Here is an 18,990-nt window from a genome sequence, read left to right as displayed (position 1 = left end):
GTATATGTATCTGTGCATGCATATGTGGTCTCTCCAGCCCATTGGAGGGTTACACACAGTCAATAGCCACGTTAATCTTTCCTCACTCAGTGTCAGCACCTTTAATTAGAAGAACAGAGGGAAAATCAATGGAAACAGCAAGGTCGCAGGGCAAACTATGGCCCTGCCTTTTACTTCTCGTACCGCAAGCTGTGACCCTTAAATAACTGCTTAACAAGAGCTGCAAACCATGTCTGTTATGCCCATTACTAGACAGCCAAGTAGAACCGTTCCCTGTTTAGATGTATCACTACACCAGTGCGTAGTCCCAGCGGTGTTCATCCACCAAAGCGTCTCAGTGCTGTCCGTCAAAACTGACACGCAAACGCCTCTCTGATGGTTCATGTTAGGGTCACAGTGAGGAGTGAAGGACATGTGAAGACGAAAATGGTTGAAAGAGTTTGACATCTGTTTGATTCGTACACAGAGAGCTCACAACGTAGACATCTCAAACTTCAAAGAGAGTTTGGCCGCCGCGTTTGACATTTCCTTTCGCGCAATTGATTCACCTGCCATTAGAATGCAAGCAGATGAATTGTTCTGTGACTTTTTCTGTAGCCCTTCATTTTATTGATGGATGCCCTCACTTGCACTGTCACAATCAATGCTGGATTTGACGAGCCATCATTTGAAATTCAGTAGCTTGAAATATGATTGATAAATGTGTTGCTGGAGAACTCTATGCAGAAAGGTTGTGGAAAATTGTAGGAGGACAGCACCAAAAGTTGGACAAGAACAAGAATCCCACTGTGGAATAATAAAGATCCTCATAATGTATCTCCCTAACAGCTGAGATGGGATACGAGCTGGCATTCAGTATCTGCAATGCAGCCAGCCGATGTGTGGTGTGACACTGAGACAAAGTAGACATCGAAGAATAATATGAGCCTTTGTCATTGCGCCTGTCTTCAGATAATTCCCAGTAAACAGCAAATGCAGAGTTACAACAATGTGACATAAACACAATTCGGAGAGTGTGAATGAAAACAGAAAAAAAACCCCACATAAATCATGCAGGTAAATGAAATATTTTGGCTCATGTTAAATATGTAAATACATGGAAATGTGTATGCAGAGGGGTTTTGAATTGCATTGTCTCTGCATCCACAAACAGATGCACATTTATCTTCCTGGAAGCTTGATCTGCTGCCATTTTTCAAATCCAGGTAAAATTGTTGTTCAACACATTGCCGAGTCCATGAAAGGAAAAGCTGAACGCTATTTGATTTTTCCTCTCTCGCATTCGATGTGGGTGTGGAAGTGGAGCTGTTTGTCTTCCGAGATGTGCAATGTTAAACGTGCACCTCATCTAGTTTGAAATTTCAAAATGACATTTAACTCTCTTATACTTTTTAACTTTGTGCTTTGTCATTCAGAGATTTTTTTCTCCTTCCGCCTATCCTGCTCTGCTCTCTTCTTTCCTTTCCCTCATTTCCTTCCTTTACCCGTTGTCTTCTTTCCCTCCTTCCTGCCTCCTTTCATGCCCCTCCTCCTCTGCTTTCCTTCTGTCCTTCTTCCCTGTCTCCTCTTTTCCTTAAATTTTCTTTTCTCTTTAAAACGTTTACCCTCCTTTTTCTTCCCCACCCCTCCTCTTGTCCTTGTCTTTCCTTCCTTCCTCTCTCTCCTCTCATTTCCTTCCTTTCTTCCTCTCTCCACCCCTTCACGTTCCTTTTCCTTCCTTCCTCTCCTTTCCTCACATTGCCATTTCTCACACCTTCTTTATTCTTTCCTTCCTTCCTTCCTCCTTCCTTCTTCATTTCTTTTCCCCCTTCATTTTTCTTTCTTCTCCCCTCATCTCCTCTCCCCTCCTCTCCTCCCTTCAACCTGTCTTTCCTTCTTTCCTCCCCTCTCCTTTCCTTTTTTCCTTTCCTTCATTCCACACTTTATTCTCTCCTCTGCTCTCCTCTCCCTGCAGGACAGTGCTCATCTCTCTGACGTCAGTGGTGGTTCTGGTGATCAGCACTGACTGGATCAGCTGGGACAACCTGAACCGAGGCTTCCTGCCCAGTGACGAGGTCTCCAGAGCCTTTCTGGCCTCCTTCATTTTGGTCTTCGACCTTCTCATTGTCATGCAGGTAGACCGCTCCCCTGTGGCCAATTAAAAAAAAAAAAAAGAAAAGAAAAATAAAAGGAAGCTGGGACTTCTCTTGGCTTACTCCTCTACCCATCTTGCCAACTCCCCTCCCTCCCAATCATCATCAATGCGGCACAGAGCAGCGTAAGAGTGGGGTTTGATCACTCTCAGTTGTTATGGACACAAAAACATGCACGTTCACCCACAAATGTACAGACAAACGGTTGTTTACTTCCTTACATCCCGTCTCTTTCAGTCCCTCCATCCCTCCCAGACTTCAGCCATGAGCTCACCCTTTCCTTCCCAGCTCCCTTGTGTGCCAAGTTTATTTTCTTTAATGATGACTCACAAGATTGGAGTTTTTTCCCACCCAATGTCCTCCCTCCCTCCCTCCCATAGGAGAGTGTACATCAATAAAGCCTGTGTCAGTAGCTCATGAATATGCAAATGTGTGTGTCTGGGCTAAAAAAAACCACACAAGTGTGTATTGAGGAGAAAGAGAGCACTAGCCAGAAGCCTGAACTGCAGGCCTATCATGTATGTGTTTTGACTGTGGGCCTAATTCAACATGGCTCCTCCAAATGCTTAATGAACATATTTCACCAGGCCTTGTTGGTGGGTATTAGAGGACACAGCGTAAGACTAATATTTGGTCTCTCCTAAATATACGTTTCTACTCTGTTGATTATGCTAATTACTAAGAGCTCAACTGCATGAGGGAACATCTTCCAGCATTACAAACACACTGCTCCACAGAAACCTGGCAAGCACACCATTATAATCGCCATGGTAATCTATATTAGGAAGGGTACCGCTAAAAGTGATTTCTAGACTTATTTATTGAAACAATTCATTATTTTAAGGAGGGCTTTTGGCTGCTCTGGCCAGTGATTACTTCAAGCTGCGGTGTTTTTCTCATTCATTTACCCAATTATTGTGATTATGCAGATATATAGAAACAGCTCAGCCCACAGTATGCAAGAGTTTCCTCACTAAGATGCTGGTGTCTTGCTGAGACCAGCTTTTTCTGTGTCCTGAAAAAACCACGAAGGGCGCACTCCATATTTTGACATCCGCGATGCCCTCTCCCTCCCTGACTTGGCGGTATATCATTCTCTGCTCGCATAGATTTGTTTATGACAGGCCCTTTTCATTTTCTGCACAGTGTACAGCAAGCATGTTTACTACAGTAATTTATGAGTGGAGTTAGCCCGCACCGTTACATGGCCCACGCACTGGCACCCGTCACTGCGTTCCACTAGTCAATAAAAATTCATCTGCCATCGCCCTCCCAACAGCTTCATTCACCTCCAGCCCAGGGTGCCATAGTTAATCTCTCACCTCCATGAGAAAAGATGGGTGTTGTTGTTCTCAAACTAATTAATGCCCCAATTAATGACCTGTCTGGATTTGCCTTGGAGCTGGGTTTTACTTTTCTTTTTTCTTTTTTTAATAGTTCTGTGTATAATTGGTGCAGTTTCTCTGTATTTCCCAGCTGAATGTCAGATATCTATGTCCTTTGTGGATACTGTATACATTTACATATGTGGATGATATGCTGATCCACCCTGCCTGTTTACTCCTTTTATGTCGCCTAGACTCATTATATGGGGAGATGGTTTAAATGCCATGCCTGTTATAGTGTTGTAGCAACAGATACTGCGGCTATATGGAAGAGGACTGAGGGACTTAATTAATATCCAGAGGGCCATCACCGAGGTGTGATGCTGTTCATAGATATTGGCATGGGAGACTCTGGATCACATGAGGATAAAGTGAATGCAGACATGTGGTAATGTGGTGTAGCAGGAACCTCTGTGCAAATCATGGGCACCGAGGGGGAATGTAGCTAATCTAAAAATGAATGCGCTGAAATTATGTGTGCCTTTTTTTTCCTGTAATAGAGATGAGAAAAGCTCATTTGTGAGATGATTAAGTCAAAAGAAACATTTTTAAAACATTTTAATTTTCTTCGCCATCCGTCTCTTTGTGTGATTATTATTATTAATTTCTTCGGTTTGTGCCATTTTAATTGCATGCTTCCATAATACAAAGCAAGTAATTACAGGTGTATGAACATGAGGAACAGGCTCTCCAAATTTTCTTGACAACGAATTTCTTTAATATTTTGAATATGTGCCTCATCAAGAGTAGTGACTGCTTTTTCCTCAAAGCCACTAACCACCAAAGGTAACCGCATGCTAGCTAAAAGAGCTAAGTGACACCGCAGGGCATTGGGCAGCTTCTAAATGTCAGTTTGGGGTGCCTGTTGATGTGTTTTGACATATTTAAATCCCTGTGCACATCAGTACACTCCACAAGGCTGTAAACACTGTAGTCTACAGTGGCTTTCACCATGTTTTACCTCCAGTCAGTGTATGAACAGACTCCACGGAGACTTAATATCAGCTAATATGAGAAAGTTCAGTGAAGTGTTCAACATCCATGGTTGACATTTGTCATGTCAATGTGGTTATTTAAATGTGATCAGTTTTCTACAGCCAGGGCTACGTTATTACTGTTGCAAGTTAAATTCACATGTTTGTGTGTGTGCGTGCGTGCACGTATGTGTGTTTCAGGACTGGGAGTTCCCTCACTTCATGGGTGACCTGGATATGAATCTACCAGGAATGTCAACAACCCACGTGAAGGTCAAGCTTCCTGTCTGCAAGCGTATCTTTAAAGAGGAGTACCACATTCATATCACAGGTACCGGCAGACATGGACGCCGCCACTGCACACAAAGATCTTGAGTTACTCATCTTGTTGTTTCACGATGAGTAACTCAAGCTTTCCTAAGTAGTTGTTAGTAAACTAACACCCATGTTCATAAAGTAATTAAATAGCAAAAATAAACCAAAACATTCACAAGTGTGACATTACTTTGCCCTATTTCTGCACTGTGACTATTAAATATGCTCTTCCTGCTCTAGTTTTCCATTTTCTTCCATGCAAAAGAGTTTGATGGTTAAACCACAGCAACCATTTATAATACATGTGTAGCTGATGTGGCACACAGGTTGCTCCATCACTGCAACGGCATTTCCCATTCTGTTCGTTCCTTGGTGTCGTGTGAGGCACAGCTCTCATCATCTTTTACATCTCCGTGTCTTAATGTTCTCTGTGAGTGACTAAATTTCCCACTTGAAACTGTCTTCACAGTTTCTCCATTTTGTTCCGCCGTGTGCACACAGCGACTCACAACCTTAAAGAGAAGGCATAACCAATGTGCCTGTGCTAAATGTTAAACTGTTCAAACACTCAGTGATTCGCGAGAGGTTGTTAACCCTAATGCATTGCATATCCATTAAGCATTATGGAAATCGCTCCAGCACGGCGTGATTGGTTTAACTAAAAGCTTATTAAGAGCATATCTCAGGGAGAGGACAGGAAGAGGTGTCACGTATACCAGGGGAGACATCTGCCTGCTATCAGTCAACCTGGGGAGATGGCTGTCTCATGGTAATGTAGTGATCTTGTTAGAAGATACTCGAGAGAGTAGCACCTGCAGATAGATCTATCTGTCTCAATGCATGAGCTGATGGAGAGGGATTCTTGATTAATTAACGTGACAGCATATTTGCCTGTCTGACTCTGCCCTCTGAATGTTTGTAGTCAGGCTGCGCTGTACATCAAGCTGTCTGTATGTTAAATCATCTGTGCAGAGTGTGTAGGTTTATTCCTTCCTACATACCTCGGTTTGTAATCTAATACAAGTCATGTGTCTTGTTACAGGTAAGTGGTTCAACTACGGTATCATTTTTCTTGTGTTGATTTTGGACCTCAACATGTGGAAGAACCAGATTTTCTACAAGCCCTACGAGTATGGTCAGTACGTCGGGCCTGGTGAGAAGATCTACACTGTGGAGGAGCCAGAAACACTCATAAACTTCAACCACAGCACGCTCTCCTATGAGTGGCGCTCCACCAACGTCGACCCAAACACCAACTCAACCTACGTGGAGCGGGACATGTTCCTCCATAGCCGCTACATCGGAGCCAGCCTGGACGTCAAGTGCCTGGCCTTTATCCCGAGTCTGGCGGCGTTCGTCCTCTTTGGATTCTTCATTTGGCTGTTTGGACGATTTCAGGACAGTGAGACCTTCACTGAAAACCAAGACAAGACATATGAGAGGATAAAGAGGAAGTCGCCATCAGAGTACAGCAAGGAGATGGGGGTTACGCCAGAGGAGATGCATGTGACCATGAGCGATAGTCTGAAACGATCGGGAACGCCCATGCTGCTCTCAGTTGACGGGCCACACTTTGGGGCAACACCCTCGACAAACTCGACTATTTCAATGGAAACACAAGAGACTCATCCAAGTATCGTGATTGACAGTGCAGAACAGGAAGAACCAGCAGTCTCCTCTGATGTCAACAAGCTTTCCCCCGTGACAGATGATGAACCTCTGAAACTTTGAACTACATACCTGCGGACAGGTTGAGAACTGAGAAAGACGAAGTCATGATCTGAAAGTGTTGCTTTTCTTTGGTTAAGACCAAGCTGAAGCAGATACTGAACACAACTGGATCCAGGAATAGGACAAGGCGATGTCAAGTGATCATCAAGCCGGCCCAGATGGCTATTGCAGTTGCATTTGTTTGAATATATTTTTGTAAAATGGTCTTTTTAAATGCCTCTAAAACAGCTCCAGTTCTGTTAACAAACGCATCTTTTAAAACAGAATGCAAACTTTTAATTGACATGGTGCTTGCTTGGATTTTGCATTTTCATAATTCACTTTTGTCAAGGTAAACTATTTTGGTGCCTATAAGAGAGGAATATTTGTGCAGTCTCGACACCACGATCAGGTGGATCTTACTGTATCACAGTTGTTACAGTTACACTAGTGCCTTGATATTTCGTACGTTCAAATACAGACAGAAATATATTCTGTACAGTCTATACAACTATAGGCAACAAATTGGAAGATGTCTTATTTATGCTGTCTTATAAGCTTTCATACCATATGGACAATTGTTACCTCATTTAATCCTCAAACTTATCACTTTAATTTATTCTCGTGCTACATCTTTCCTGTTGGATTTTCAATGCATCGTTCTAGCTGAAATGACATAATTATGAACATCAATGTACCATCAGTGACCTATTCATATCCCCTCACTTGATATTAGTTGCAGAGATAATAAATGCAATCAGCAGAGATCAAAAAGCAAACCAGCAAGCCACCTCATGATTGCTCATGTGGCTGCTGCACCTGGGCTGAATACCAACAGTGTCAGAAAGGTGGTTTTGCCCTTGGCATAAACATGCCATTGAAGTGCAGGGGAGGCTTCTGCTTCAAAGCTCATGGCTCCTTTATGTGTAGATAAATGTCGAATGTTTGAGAAGCAGTTTCACAGTCATGGTAAATGCATGAAAACTTAATAATATATTTTAAGCATTATCCTACTTTAAAAAAAAAAAAATCACACTTGAAACCCATAGCATTTGTCTTTACTCTGGCTTTTGAAAGTGTTCACTGCCTTTTTACGTATTTCCCAGTGCTTCACAGGGTCTTTAAAATACATATATTTGGAGTTTTTTGTCCAAAAAAGTATGTCCTTTGGTTATTTTCTGTAAATTGCAAATACTAAATCTGTAATTTCACCAAAGATACTAAATAATTCAGAATTTTGAACAAATATTGCTGCTTAACACATATATATCCATGATAGACAAATGGAAATGATTTTATGTGCTCTTCTTTCACTCTGCATTGTAATGAACTTCAGTGTACTACCAGGAAAATCAGAAAAGACAGAACCATCAAAAGTATCCGCATCCTTTGTTGCCTAACACCCCAATCGTGAAAGATTTTATTTAACATTTTTTGTGTTCAAACTGATGTAGACATCCGAATAATTTTACACTTTTGCAGTGTTAAATTAAAATTGATTAATTTGACAAAGCTATAAATTTTTCTGGCATTTCTGTATTTATATGCTAGTAGTAAAACAATAATGATGAAAAAAGACTCTTAAAATTCACTTTGTGTGTAAACATATCTTAAAAATAAATGGCACGCAGCTCTGATTGGCCGGCTGCTGCTGTGTGTTGGTGGAGGTAAACCAGTCAGATCTCCTGTGCTGCTCCTAATTGATTATATAAAACACTGTAAAATGTATAGAATTATTTTGGTGGCACACCCCAGACTTGTTACAGAAATTCCCTGTGTGTGTGTGTGTGTGTTTTATATTTAGTAGTGTGCATGTTGTGTGTGTGTGTGTGTGTGTGTGCACACACACTGGAGGCTCCTGAGGTGCGTAGACATTTGCCACAACACTGGTTTTTGACAAAGGCCACTCTGTGAAGAGGTCAGTTTATTTAGCATAATTGGTTTGCAGCTCTTGGTTCTCTAATTATCTTTTTATACATTACAGCTCTATGAACACATTAGATATTAGTGTCTCATCAAAGGGCAGAACCACTTTGGAGAGGGTCTAATATGTTTCTAATGTGGTGTGTTTTGGTTAAAATTGAGGGCTTCCTCTTTGTTGTTCATAGTACTTTCACCGAATTCTGTTGCAAAACTGACCTTCAGTACGTGTGTTATTTGTGCTTTTTTCACAGCAGAGGAAATATCCTTTGAGTGTTTGCTCGGTGTACGGTACTTGGCCTGTTGAACCTTGTGTTACCAATAAATGAATACATTTGCCATATACTCTGTTTTGTTTCAATTGCCTTATACGATTCAGTAACATCAGAAAATGTTGGAAAATATTGTCATGATGATGTCAGAAAAGATTGCTGATGTTATTATCTAATTCCTAGTGTGGAAAGTTCTAGTTTACATTTTTTTTCTATATGCTTGGGAAATCGTTGCCAAGTAACAGCACAGGTCAAGCCTCTTGCAGCTGCTGACCCAATTAATACAAACGAAATGAGAAATAATGATACTATCTTCACAAGGACACTTGATTATGTAGCCTGCATACACATGGCACCTGGCTCAGATTAGTAAGAGACCTGCTCTGGCCCTGTCTGCTGTTTGATTTATGCCAGTGGGAAACAATTTGAATTTGCTATGGACTAGCATGGCTATAGAATCTTGGACAGATTTACCATTTGATGTTCAGTTAGTCAAACTAAACAGTCTGAATTTGGAAGTCCTCCCATCTTGACCATCCTAACTTGACCCCTAACAGCATCAGTGAGGTGATGTAATGGTAAATCTGAAAAAATAGCTACTGTGTGAAAACCAAGTAGCTGTATGAACACTTAAGGTCTTCCTGTTGATTGTTGTTTGTCTGGAAAAATAAAGCTCATTACCAGAGAGTGGTAGCTGTTTGACTGAGACCTCTTCCAAGTCTGCCATTGGGCTGAGAAATGAGATATTGATTTTTGAAGGGTCGCGCGGTAATTGAGAGAACACATCAAAACCCGGGTTTCAAAAATGTTTGTGGGTGCTGGAACCTGATGACCATGTTGTGTTACTGGTGTATTGACTGCTTCCTCAGTGTAGTGGATTTGTGTTGGTAGCATTCATGATTGATTACGCTCTGCTTTTCGTCAAATTATTAAAGACCTTCATCAAATTTGTTGATGCCTTCCTGGAGGCATTTTTGAAACATTTTCACGATTTACTGTTTGGTCTATTCACGTATGTGTGTGCATGTGTGTGTGTTACAATCAGTGATGCAGAGAAAGAATTTCGGTGTGTGTAAAAAAAGAATATACTGACAAAATAAATAAAGTTGAAGAAAGAAAGTGAAGTATCTTCTAGCAAACCAAACCAGAAAAGACACAAGAAAAAATTGAACAGCTAGTAGTGTATCTACAGCTAAATATAAACCAGAAAAATCCCCTAGAGGAAGCAAGCCACAGCCACAGATCAACTGGATCTCCTCTACTGTCTTTGAGCTATCCTCCAATTAGATCAGTGTATCATGTCCTGGCATGGCCCATCACTCTGTGCTGACAGCTCCGTGACTCTGGGAGGCTCAGTGAAATTTATCATGGCAGTCAGTCCCAGCCAGCAAGAAGGTTTCCCCTTCAGTCCTTTCACCAAATCCAAGATGGTTTCTGTCCCCAGTGGCCACAAAGGAAACTGATTCCATCACCAGTTCCTTCTGCAGGTGTCTGATACCTCTCAGTGGGACGTGAGGTTCAGGAGAAAGTCTCAGCACATCCAATAACTCACAGGAGGACCCAGTCCACAGATATGGGTTTGTGATAATGATGTTGGCCTTTCTGTTCCTCTGTGGGGGGAAGGGAGTCTATTTTTATTCTAATTGTTCTTCAGTCAAATGAAGAATTTAGTGATGAATATTTAGACTGTTTTAGAAGTGTTGCACTGCTGGAGGGCTTTGTTGGAGGGAAGACTTGAGCAGCCAGCCATAATCTAGTGCTGAGAAGCAGCTTTTTTTAAAAAAAAAAAAAGAAAAAAAAATTAAATTCTGTATTAATTGAATTTGAATTTGAATTTGATTTGATAGATTTTGTGTGTGTGTCATACCTTTCAAACCATCGACCCACATGCAAAGAAACACAGAACCAGCGTGTTCATGACTTACAGAAAAAGAATAAGAGATGTACTGTACAATTATGAAAGATACGTACCATTATTTGGTATATTTACCACACATTTTTCTCAAGCATGAACATTGCAAACCTTGTTGGAGGACTTTGAAGTAATAAAAAGACATATTTTCGTATTGATACTATATTGCATGGAGGGAAAAAAACATAACAGAAACATAAACATTTTAAATCATGGTCCACTTAGTAGGTAAGCTTTTGTCTATCTGCATGTCTTCTCAAGCAAACTAAATTTTTGTCCTTCTGTGCGAATAGTCAGACATTGCTTTGTTTCGTGGGATAGCATGCAAACATTTGATTTCATACTTATCAGAGGCTGATGGGAATGTCTTTAATTTTGAAGATATATTTTCCTTAATGGTGCTAGATGAAGTCATGGGGTCGAGTTAGGACAATTCATCCTGAAGAGGCAGGAATATTTGCACAAATTTTTAATGTATTGCTATACAGTAGTTTTCTGAGATATTTGACCGAAAAGCATTTATGTCAACCTTATGGTGGCATTAAAGCATAACCTGTTCATTAGTATCGACATAACATCTTATTTCCAGACATAATATGAGGATGCAGCTACAGCGGCAGAACAGTTTGATCTGTCGTCTTTTAAATTTGGAGAGGGAGAGAATGCAGAAATGTAAGCGTGAATTGAGTTTTGATGAATGGTTGCTATTCTGATTATTTCAGCTTCAGCTGCAGCACCAGTTAAATCTGGAAAACAAATCCATAGGCACCAGGGGACTGTAGAGCATTTGTACTTGTCTCTGTGTTTGTTTTCATACAGACATCTCCTCTTGTTTTGGCTGAGGCTCCACATGTGTGCCTTCAGTCAGTCCTGTACATTTCGTGAAACTGTGACAAAAAACAGGAAACACAGTCTGCAAAGACATGAGGTAAATTTTTTATTGCATTTTTCGTATAGGTCAAAACATACATACTGTATTAATATGAGTGATTGAATGTTGCTGTCCTTTCTGTGACATAAAAAAAACCTTTCTCCGCAGATTAAACGGTGCAGTCGATGTTGCAGATCAGTTAGAGCCAATTGGTGACTGGAAGACAGGTGAAAATGTATTGAAAAATACTACACAAGGTTGTGCACTAATGCATTTTTTTATTCATTTAAACTCTCTGCTAAAGTAAAACTGACTTTTCTCTCTGTTGGCTTACTTCACTAGCTACAATCACAATGATATGTGTGGTCATTAACGGTATATATAGGACAGGCAGTGAAGTGACTCCCTGTGGGTCCAGGCATCTGTTGCAGAGGGTTCAGCACCGCCATGGAAAATTGAACATTTAGGAGCCAGCTGGAGGACCAGTCTGCCCTGCTGCGCCACCACTACTCAGGTGCCCACTGGCTCCATGCCACCACCAGCTAGAAGCCACTGGACCAAAGCAGGCCAGATGGTGCCCTTGCCAACCTACGAGCAGCCACTGTGAACTGCCCACTGTCCACTGCCCTATCATTCAACTCCGGGATGAGTTTGGAGTCCTGGTAACCTAAGGTAAAAAGTTTTTTGGGGAGTGAAGACCAGAAAAAGCTCAGGTTAGCAGAGAGTGCAGTGGAATACAAATGGGCCCTATTACGCTGTGTGTTTGTTAATATAAGCAGCTGCGAGGTGGAGTCGGGGAATCAGTTGGTAGGAGTGAGACTGCTCCATGGGGAAACGAAGCCATCTCTAGGCTGAACTCATTTGTCCGTGGCTGTGAACTGATAGATAATTATATTAGGAGCTTTAAGTGCTCTTCTGCGATACAAGTATTACTACCATCTCCAGAGGCACAGAACAAAGTAGGCAGGAGAGGTAGCTGTATGCTACAACTGTGGCAGTCATTGCTCTGCATCCAAATATGTGGATGCCGAAGTGTATTCAGCACAAGAGACCTTAATTAAAATCCAAATCACTGTGCAACGTTATTAGTACTGGATCTATGAAAGCCTCACATTAAATTTTACTTGGTCGGTTTACAGAATCAATCAAAAGTTGGCGTCTGATAATGAAGCAAAATCTCACAGCAGCTACTAACAACTATTGATAATGCTTTCATAACTACACTTTTAATCGAGTATGTAAAGCATTAGATTCACTGAAACTTATTATTATCAACCAATAAGTTTCATGCACAAATTGTGTAAAACTACACATATTCTTTTACTCCCTGGTGAATCTAATGATTTCTCAACAAACTATTACACTCACTTCATTAAATAAGCCAGCTGCCACCCTTACATCTACAAGGGAAACACAATATAGAGGACTGAAAATTCACTAAAACATAGTGACTGAGTACAGAACTCTTCAGATGTTGTTTACAAGGCATTCACACCTCAAGGGCCACTTGAACATTTACAACATGGCAATTAAGTGAATTGAAAATGAGGGGAGATGATTTTGTTAGCTTGGGTTTTCAAGGTCCAGAATGAACTTTGAAACATCATTTAAAAAAGGAATGTTTTTATTTTCTTTACAAAGACTCAAAGTTTTGAATGGGCGGCATCCACAATAGTTCAGGGACTGTTTTTGTGTGCAAGATTATATAAGCAGGCTTTGAAAATGACATGCAGAGAGAAGGTGGATCAACATTAATATACAAATGCTACAAGTCACCTTAGCAACACTTTGTAATCATGCTGTCTTTATAAAGGGTTTTAACCCTTATTAAGTGGTACTTCTTGATATATCAACAGTATCAAATATTAATATGTGCCTACACTCCAGTTTATTGGCTGAATTTAATGTAGTGTAATACAAAGGTCCTGCCATAAAAGTCTTACCATCGTGAAGGTTATAATGTTCAGTTTTTATTGAAACTGTTTTAGAGAGAGATTGATTCAACTTTGTGATCATTTTGGAGGAGGGAGTACTGCTGCTGAACAGTACTGCATTGTACAAGGGTCGAGTTTATTTGGCTTAGATAGATAGATACTTTATTTATCCCAAGGGAAATTCAGTGGGAAATAAATGACAGAAACAAAAGTACAGCAAAGCTGAATCATCACCTCTCTCAATTTCAACAACAAATTAACATTATAACCTTTATCAACTGCATTTGATCTATCTAAGTGTACCTAGCTAGATCAATGAATACAAAATAAATCATACATGAGCCAAAGACGAGAGTTAAATGTAAATGGAAATACTTTATTTCACTATTACACAATAACAAGCTTAGAAAGAAAACATTACAAAAAAGATAAATGGAACAAAATGCTACAAAGCACCACATAATATAGACAACTCGTAAATGTGGCAAAGGAACCTTATGCTAACTGCCTTTATACTCTATCTAAGGTATCATCATCATCATCACTGAGAATTTAGAAATCAGCAAAAATGTTTGGACATCAAGCACAGTCATGCCAGTAATAGTAATATCTTACAGATTCATGTAGCGATGATTCGGAGTGGGGAACAGTGATCCTGAAAGGTTCACTCTAAGTGGTGAGGCAGAACAAAGAGTGGGTTCGAGGAAACTGTAGTCCATCATCTGTTTGGTATGACATAGGTTTGCATTTGGTATAAAGAGGAGTTGAGGAGGCGGACGCGGGTCACAGAGTATTTGCGCAACTCTTTTTAATGCTTAACGTGCAAGTACCAGATGGGTGTGGTTTACCAGGCAGGATATACAATAAGAGCTAGAAATCAGCAGAAAGTACCTGAAGGTTAAACTTGTACAACTGTCTGTGTTTGACAGCGTGACATTGTATGAATTATCCTGATCCTGATGATTAACCCCCATCCATCTGGTTCAGCAGGCTAAAACAAATCCTAACAATGCAAAACACTGTTTGACCCACGCCTGCAAGGAGGACAGTGAAGAGACATTGGGGTGGTGTTACTTTTTTGTTGTTTTTTTTTGTTGTTTTTTTTTCATGGAGAACACTGTACAGGTACCTTCAGATCTGCCAGGACTAAAGGCACATGGGGTCCACTGAGCAACAGATGTGTCCATTCTGGAAATGAGAGGAAAGAGACACACGAGTGGATTATTGTCACACTAAGGTAAATTCTTTTTGAAGCTCAGCAAGCAGATAATACTTTCATGTGACGGCGGTGCTGCAGCAAACGGACTCAGTTTGGCATTTAGAATTCCTCTGGGTGTCATTTTGGCACCAACCGATCCAAGAGGACGACATTCTACTGAGAGTACAAATGTGAAAGGTCTCGGAGTCATGTCACTGTAAACTTGGGGGACTGGTAAACTCCCCAGATCACGAGGTTTGCAGGTACAGCTCTGAAAATGCAAAACTGAGCGTACCAGTCTCGTTCAAAACGATTAAATCCATGCTGAAGTATTTGAATTCAACGCAGACTTTGAAAATTTATCAGTTGGTGGTCCACTGAGGATGGTTGCTATCATTTCCTGTCACGCAGGCAGAGAGAAAATATTCCATCCTAGAAACTCAGAAAAGGGAGTCTGTCTTGGTGGATTAGTTCTAAAGCAGAGGCAAACAATTTATGCTCACAATTGGTAGTGAAGACGATATTCGCCTGCATGGTTTACTTTCTCAGTGACTCTTCTGTGCCACAAGACTTAAAACAAAAACTTGTGGAGAGCAGCTTTCTCCGCCTCATTTACAACAAGCAATTATGCGAATTTCTCTCAGCTTTCTAGATAGAATATCTGAGGCTCTGTACGCTGTGAGTACTGCGTGAGCAAACATGTGCTTGTTGAACTCGGTGCAGAGAGAACAGACTCTGATTCCCTGCTGTAACTGAGCTGAGGCCTAGAGATGTTTCCTCAGTGTGGGGTTCTGTTAGTTCAAAGTTTCAGTTCATTTTTATTAATAGAATAGCTCTTGCTGAGAGTTAGATGAGAGGATTGATCACATTCTCAAATCTGTACATTAAATGTGAAGCCACAGCCAGCAGCTGGCTAGTTTGACTTAGCATAAAGAAAAGGAGGCAAGAGTCTTACTGTCTTTGTGACCAGCGGAGATACCAGGAAGTTACTGGCTTCGGTCACAAAATAGTAACCACAATTTATCATTTACACATTCTGATTTTTAAATAGATATAATGAAAGTTATAAAAAGTTACTTAGTGAGCTGTAGAGGTGCTGGCACGAACATTTAGTGCCCTTTGGACTGAGGCAGCCAAGCAGTTTTCCTTTGTTTGCGGTTTTTATGCTAAGCTAACTGGCTGCTGACTGTAGCTTCATATTTAGCACACGGATGTATGAGTATTATCTTCTTCAGTGACTTTTGGCAATAATATGAATATGTATACTTCCCAAAATGCTGAATGCTTGCTTCAAAGACGTGACAGAATATTCACTGTATTCTTGCTAATAAATATAAATTGGACATGAAGATCTATGATCCCTAATAATATCAAACGTAGGCTTTTGAAAGCAAAATTCTGAGAAGGAATGTCTTATCTGTTATACTCTCTGCTCTTTACTGTGCTTTTGAACAAAAGAAAAACACAGTACTCTCACATTATGCATGACGACTACTGTGAGTATCAGATAGGCAGCGCTATCATGTGGGACTGTGTGTATTCCTTAGTTCTTAGTAAATAATTTGGGTGTTACTCATTTCATTGATCTCCCTCACCATGTCTGGTCCTGTGAGCTCTGTAAAATCTGGTGAAATTTCAACCTGCAAAAGGTCTGTGCGCAGAATCAGATCCCAAACAGCTGCATCAGCACCGACAGACATATTTACCGCCACATGAGATAAATACAGCCGCGAGGTGTTAAAGATGCACAAATTGCCTCAACAATGCAAAGTCTGGACCACAGTGTACAGTACGTTTTTTTTTTTCTGAGCAAGCACAAAGAATTCTCATTTTCAAAACCATTTTTCTTGGGTGTCTTGTCTGCCATTAAACTAGGCCAACTGTAATTTGCTGTTTTGAGGCTGCCGGCGGGGCTGGCGCCTTACCTTGCACTGGCACAGGGTGCACTCTGTGCCATGTTTAATCCAGGAGGAACCACTGAAGCGTGAGATGTTGTGCTCGTCTGTGCACGTCTTGGTGATGTCGTTGCGGATGGTGTCGGCCTGGCAGGGGTCGGTGACACAGCGGGGGCAGCACTCGCCCTCAGGCACCACCGTAAACTCGCAATCCACAGGCGGGCACGGCAGGGGCCAGCAGTCCACCTGCCCCTGCTGTGGAGGTGGAGAGAGACAATTTGACAGACAGACAGACAGACAAAAGAAAAGCAGAGAAAGTTTACAAATTATCTCTGCAAATGCACTATTGCATTTTCCATGACTAAACAAGTTATTCATGCAAATGCCCATACTTTTCCTGACGCTGTGTATTTGAATGCTAGGGGGAGCGTCCCTATTTGATTAAAAAAAGAAAAGTTGTTAAGGTACCTAGGAAATATAGATGAGCAGAGCAATCTTCCAACGCTGTCAGCAATTTTTATATATATATATAGTCTGTAGAGGTAAATGCTCCAGCTTTTTAATTGACTTGTTCTAGTCACGCTCTCTCATTGTTGTTCTCATATTAATCTCACAGCAAACTTTCAGCACAGAAAGCTGTATTGGATTTCTCCTGCTGCCATTTTCTATTGAGGAAACAGGCCATTTATATTTTGGCCCACGCTACACGTTCTGCCAGCCGCATGCTATATCATTCTGGCCTGACCCGCTTCTGCTTTACGGTGTCGTCGGTAAGTGTTTCAGCTTCACGCCCTCTCAGGAAATGACATATGAGCTCAGAATGTGTATGTTTAAACACACAAGGAGACACTAAAGGCATACATGCACATAAGCTGGATGCAATTGTCCCACTGGGGATATTTAATATCACTGAAAATCATCTGGCTCAGCATTTTAGAAACGTTGTAGTAAATTAGGCCGGCTATAAAGCTGCGGCTCACATGGTGCTAATGCCCACTCCTGTCTCCAAGTGGTGTGTAAACATTTGAAGTGGGAAATCCCCCGTAGCCAACGGGAGGGATTGAATGTAGCCTCAGGTATCTGTCCCACACTGTGATAAGGGACTCTGTCATCTTTGTCTGTCTATGCAGATGTGGCCTATGATCACAAAGGAGAAAGTCATTTGCCATACAATCAGCTTTTTATTTGGCTTTCACGCAGAGCAGTTTGGTGTGGAAACTTCCTTTCATTTCTTTGTGATGTTTCAGAAGGTTATTATTCAAATCTGGCTTTTGCTTTTGCGGTACCTCCCTGTAATTTAATCTCTTTGTTTTCTTTACATAGGCAGATGTAAGAACTGACTGCATGTTACAAAATGCCTCCAGGGAATTAAAACTAGTGACAATTATCTTTGCCTGGGAATTAGCCTGCAGCAATCATTCTCTTTTCTTTTACGCACCTCAACCTAAAGTACAACCTATGGCTGAGGAAAACCATCCTCCTCTGATCTAAGCGATTTTAACATGATAGCAAATCACAAGTGGCCCATGTGTGCACATTCTGCATAGGCCACTTTCTTGGTTTCAACTGACTGCACGGGATGCCGGAGATGGAATCACATCTTGGTCTTGGGGAAAAATGTTTTGCCCATCTGCCTGCTGTCGCAGTGTATTTTAAGGCCCCTGCTGAGCCTGGACAGCCACGGCTCTGCTAAGTGTAGCAGCATTCAAGGTTCATTTCACGTCCCTGTCACGCTACTGGAGCCCCTGTACGGTATCTCACAGCAGCCTTCTCCCTCGCCCTTTCAAGTGCTGCTCTTTAGACTGTGCAGCTGGTGGTCCTTTGCTGTGCGCGTACGTCTCTGTACATCTCTAACTGTGTGTGTGTTTTACCTCAGTTAAGGGCTGTACAGTTGGATGTATGTAAGCACGTGCAGCCGTGGTGACAGGCGTGCCTACAATCTCAAACATGACTACATGTGTGTTTAGGCGTTTACGCACTGTACATACTCATGTTTGTATACTGCATGTGCGCTCTGGTGCTGCAACCGGCGAGCTTTCGCAAACGTGTTTGTGTCAACATATATAAGCGCCGACAGCGAGCACAGCATCAGCGAGAGTGAAGCCAAGCGAGCTTATTTGCAGCCGACTGGGTTTCCGCGCTGCCTCTCAGCTGAACAGTGATTTTCAAGCTCTTCTATAATGGCTCGCTGTAAGAAATCCAAAAAGCAGCCCTCAGGCTCAGGCATCAGGACAGCATTACAATGACGGGGAGAAGAGGGAGGAAATGGCATTGCTGTTGCTGCTCAGACCATAAATCTGTCAGACCGGTGCCAACTTACATGAGATACAAGTATGACCGATCTTTAAAGGCAACAAAATGAGGGACGAAAGAAGAAAAAGGAGTAAAGTGTTTGTGAGATCCACAGTGAAGATGATTTGTGAGCCGCTGAACAGAAGGAGTGACACTGGTGTGGGTGTGTGGCACAGCTGA

At 41.5% G+C, this 18,990-nt stretch overlaps 2 protein-coding genes across 5 annotated transcripts in view; one reads left to right on the top strand and one right to left on the bottom strand.

Annotated features, from left to right (window-relative positions):
• Positions 1–7,597, top strand: part of tmem117 (transmembrane protein 117) — a 38,606-nt gene extending 31,009 nt beyond the window's left edge. The window contains exons 6-8 of the mRNA XM_046394838.1: positions 1,955–2,114; positions 4,693–4,822; positions 5,849–7,597. Of these exons, the coding sequence (XP_046250794.1) occupies positions 1,955–2,114; positions 4,693–4,822; positions 5,849–6,537 (979 nt within the window). The 3' untranslated portion in view covers positions 6,538–7,597. The remainder of the gene's footprint in view (positions 1–1,954; positions 2,115–4,692; positions 4,823–5,848) is intronic.
• A 6,183-nt stretch (positions 7,598–13,780) lies between these two features.
• Positions 13,781–18,990, bottom strand: part of nell2a (neural EGFL like 2a) — a 79,575-nt gene continuing 74,365 nt past the window's right edge. For all 4 annotated transcript variants that reach the window (XM_046394272.1, XM_046394271.1, XM_046394270.1 and 1 more), the window contains 2 exons: positions 16,549–16,773; positions 13,781–14,613 (listed from right to left, as the gene is read on the bottom strand). In XM_046394272.1, the coding sequence (XP_046250228.1) occupies positions 14,572–14,613; positions 16,549–16,773 (267 nt within the window). In that variant the 3' untranslated portion in view covers positions 13,781–14,571. The remainder of the gene's footprint in view (positions 14,614–16,548; positions 16,774–18,990) is intronic.

The sequence above is a fragment of the Scatophagus argus genome, chromosome 7 (genome assembly GCF_020382885.2).
Source record: "Scatophagus argus isolate fScaArg1 chromosome 7, fScaArg1.pri, whole genome shotgun sequence".
Classification (NCBI taxonomy): Eukaryota; Metazoa; Chordata; class Actinopteri; family Scatophagidae; genus Scatophagus; species Scatophagus argus.
This window is presented reverse-complemented; position numbering and strand designations above follow the sequence as displayed.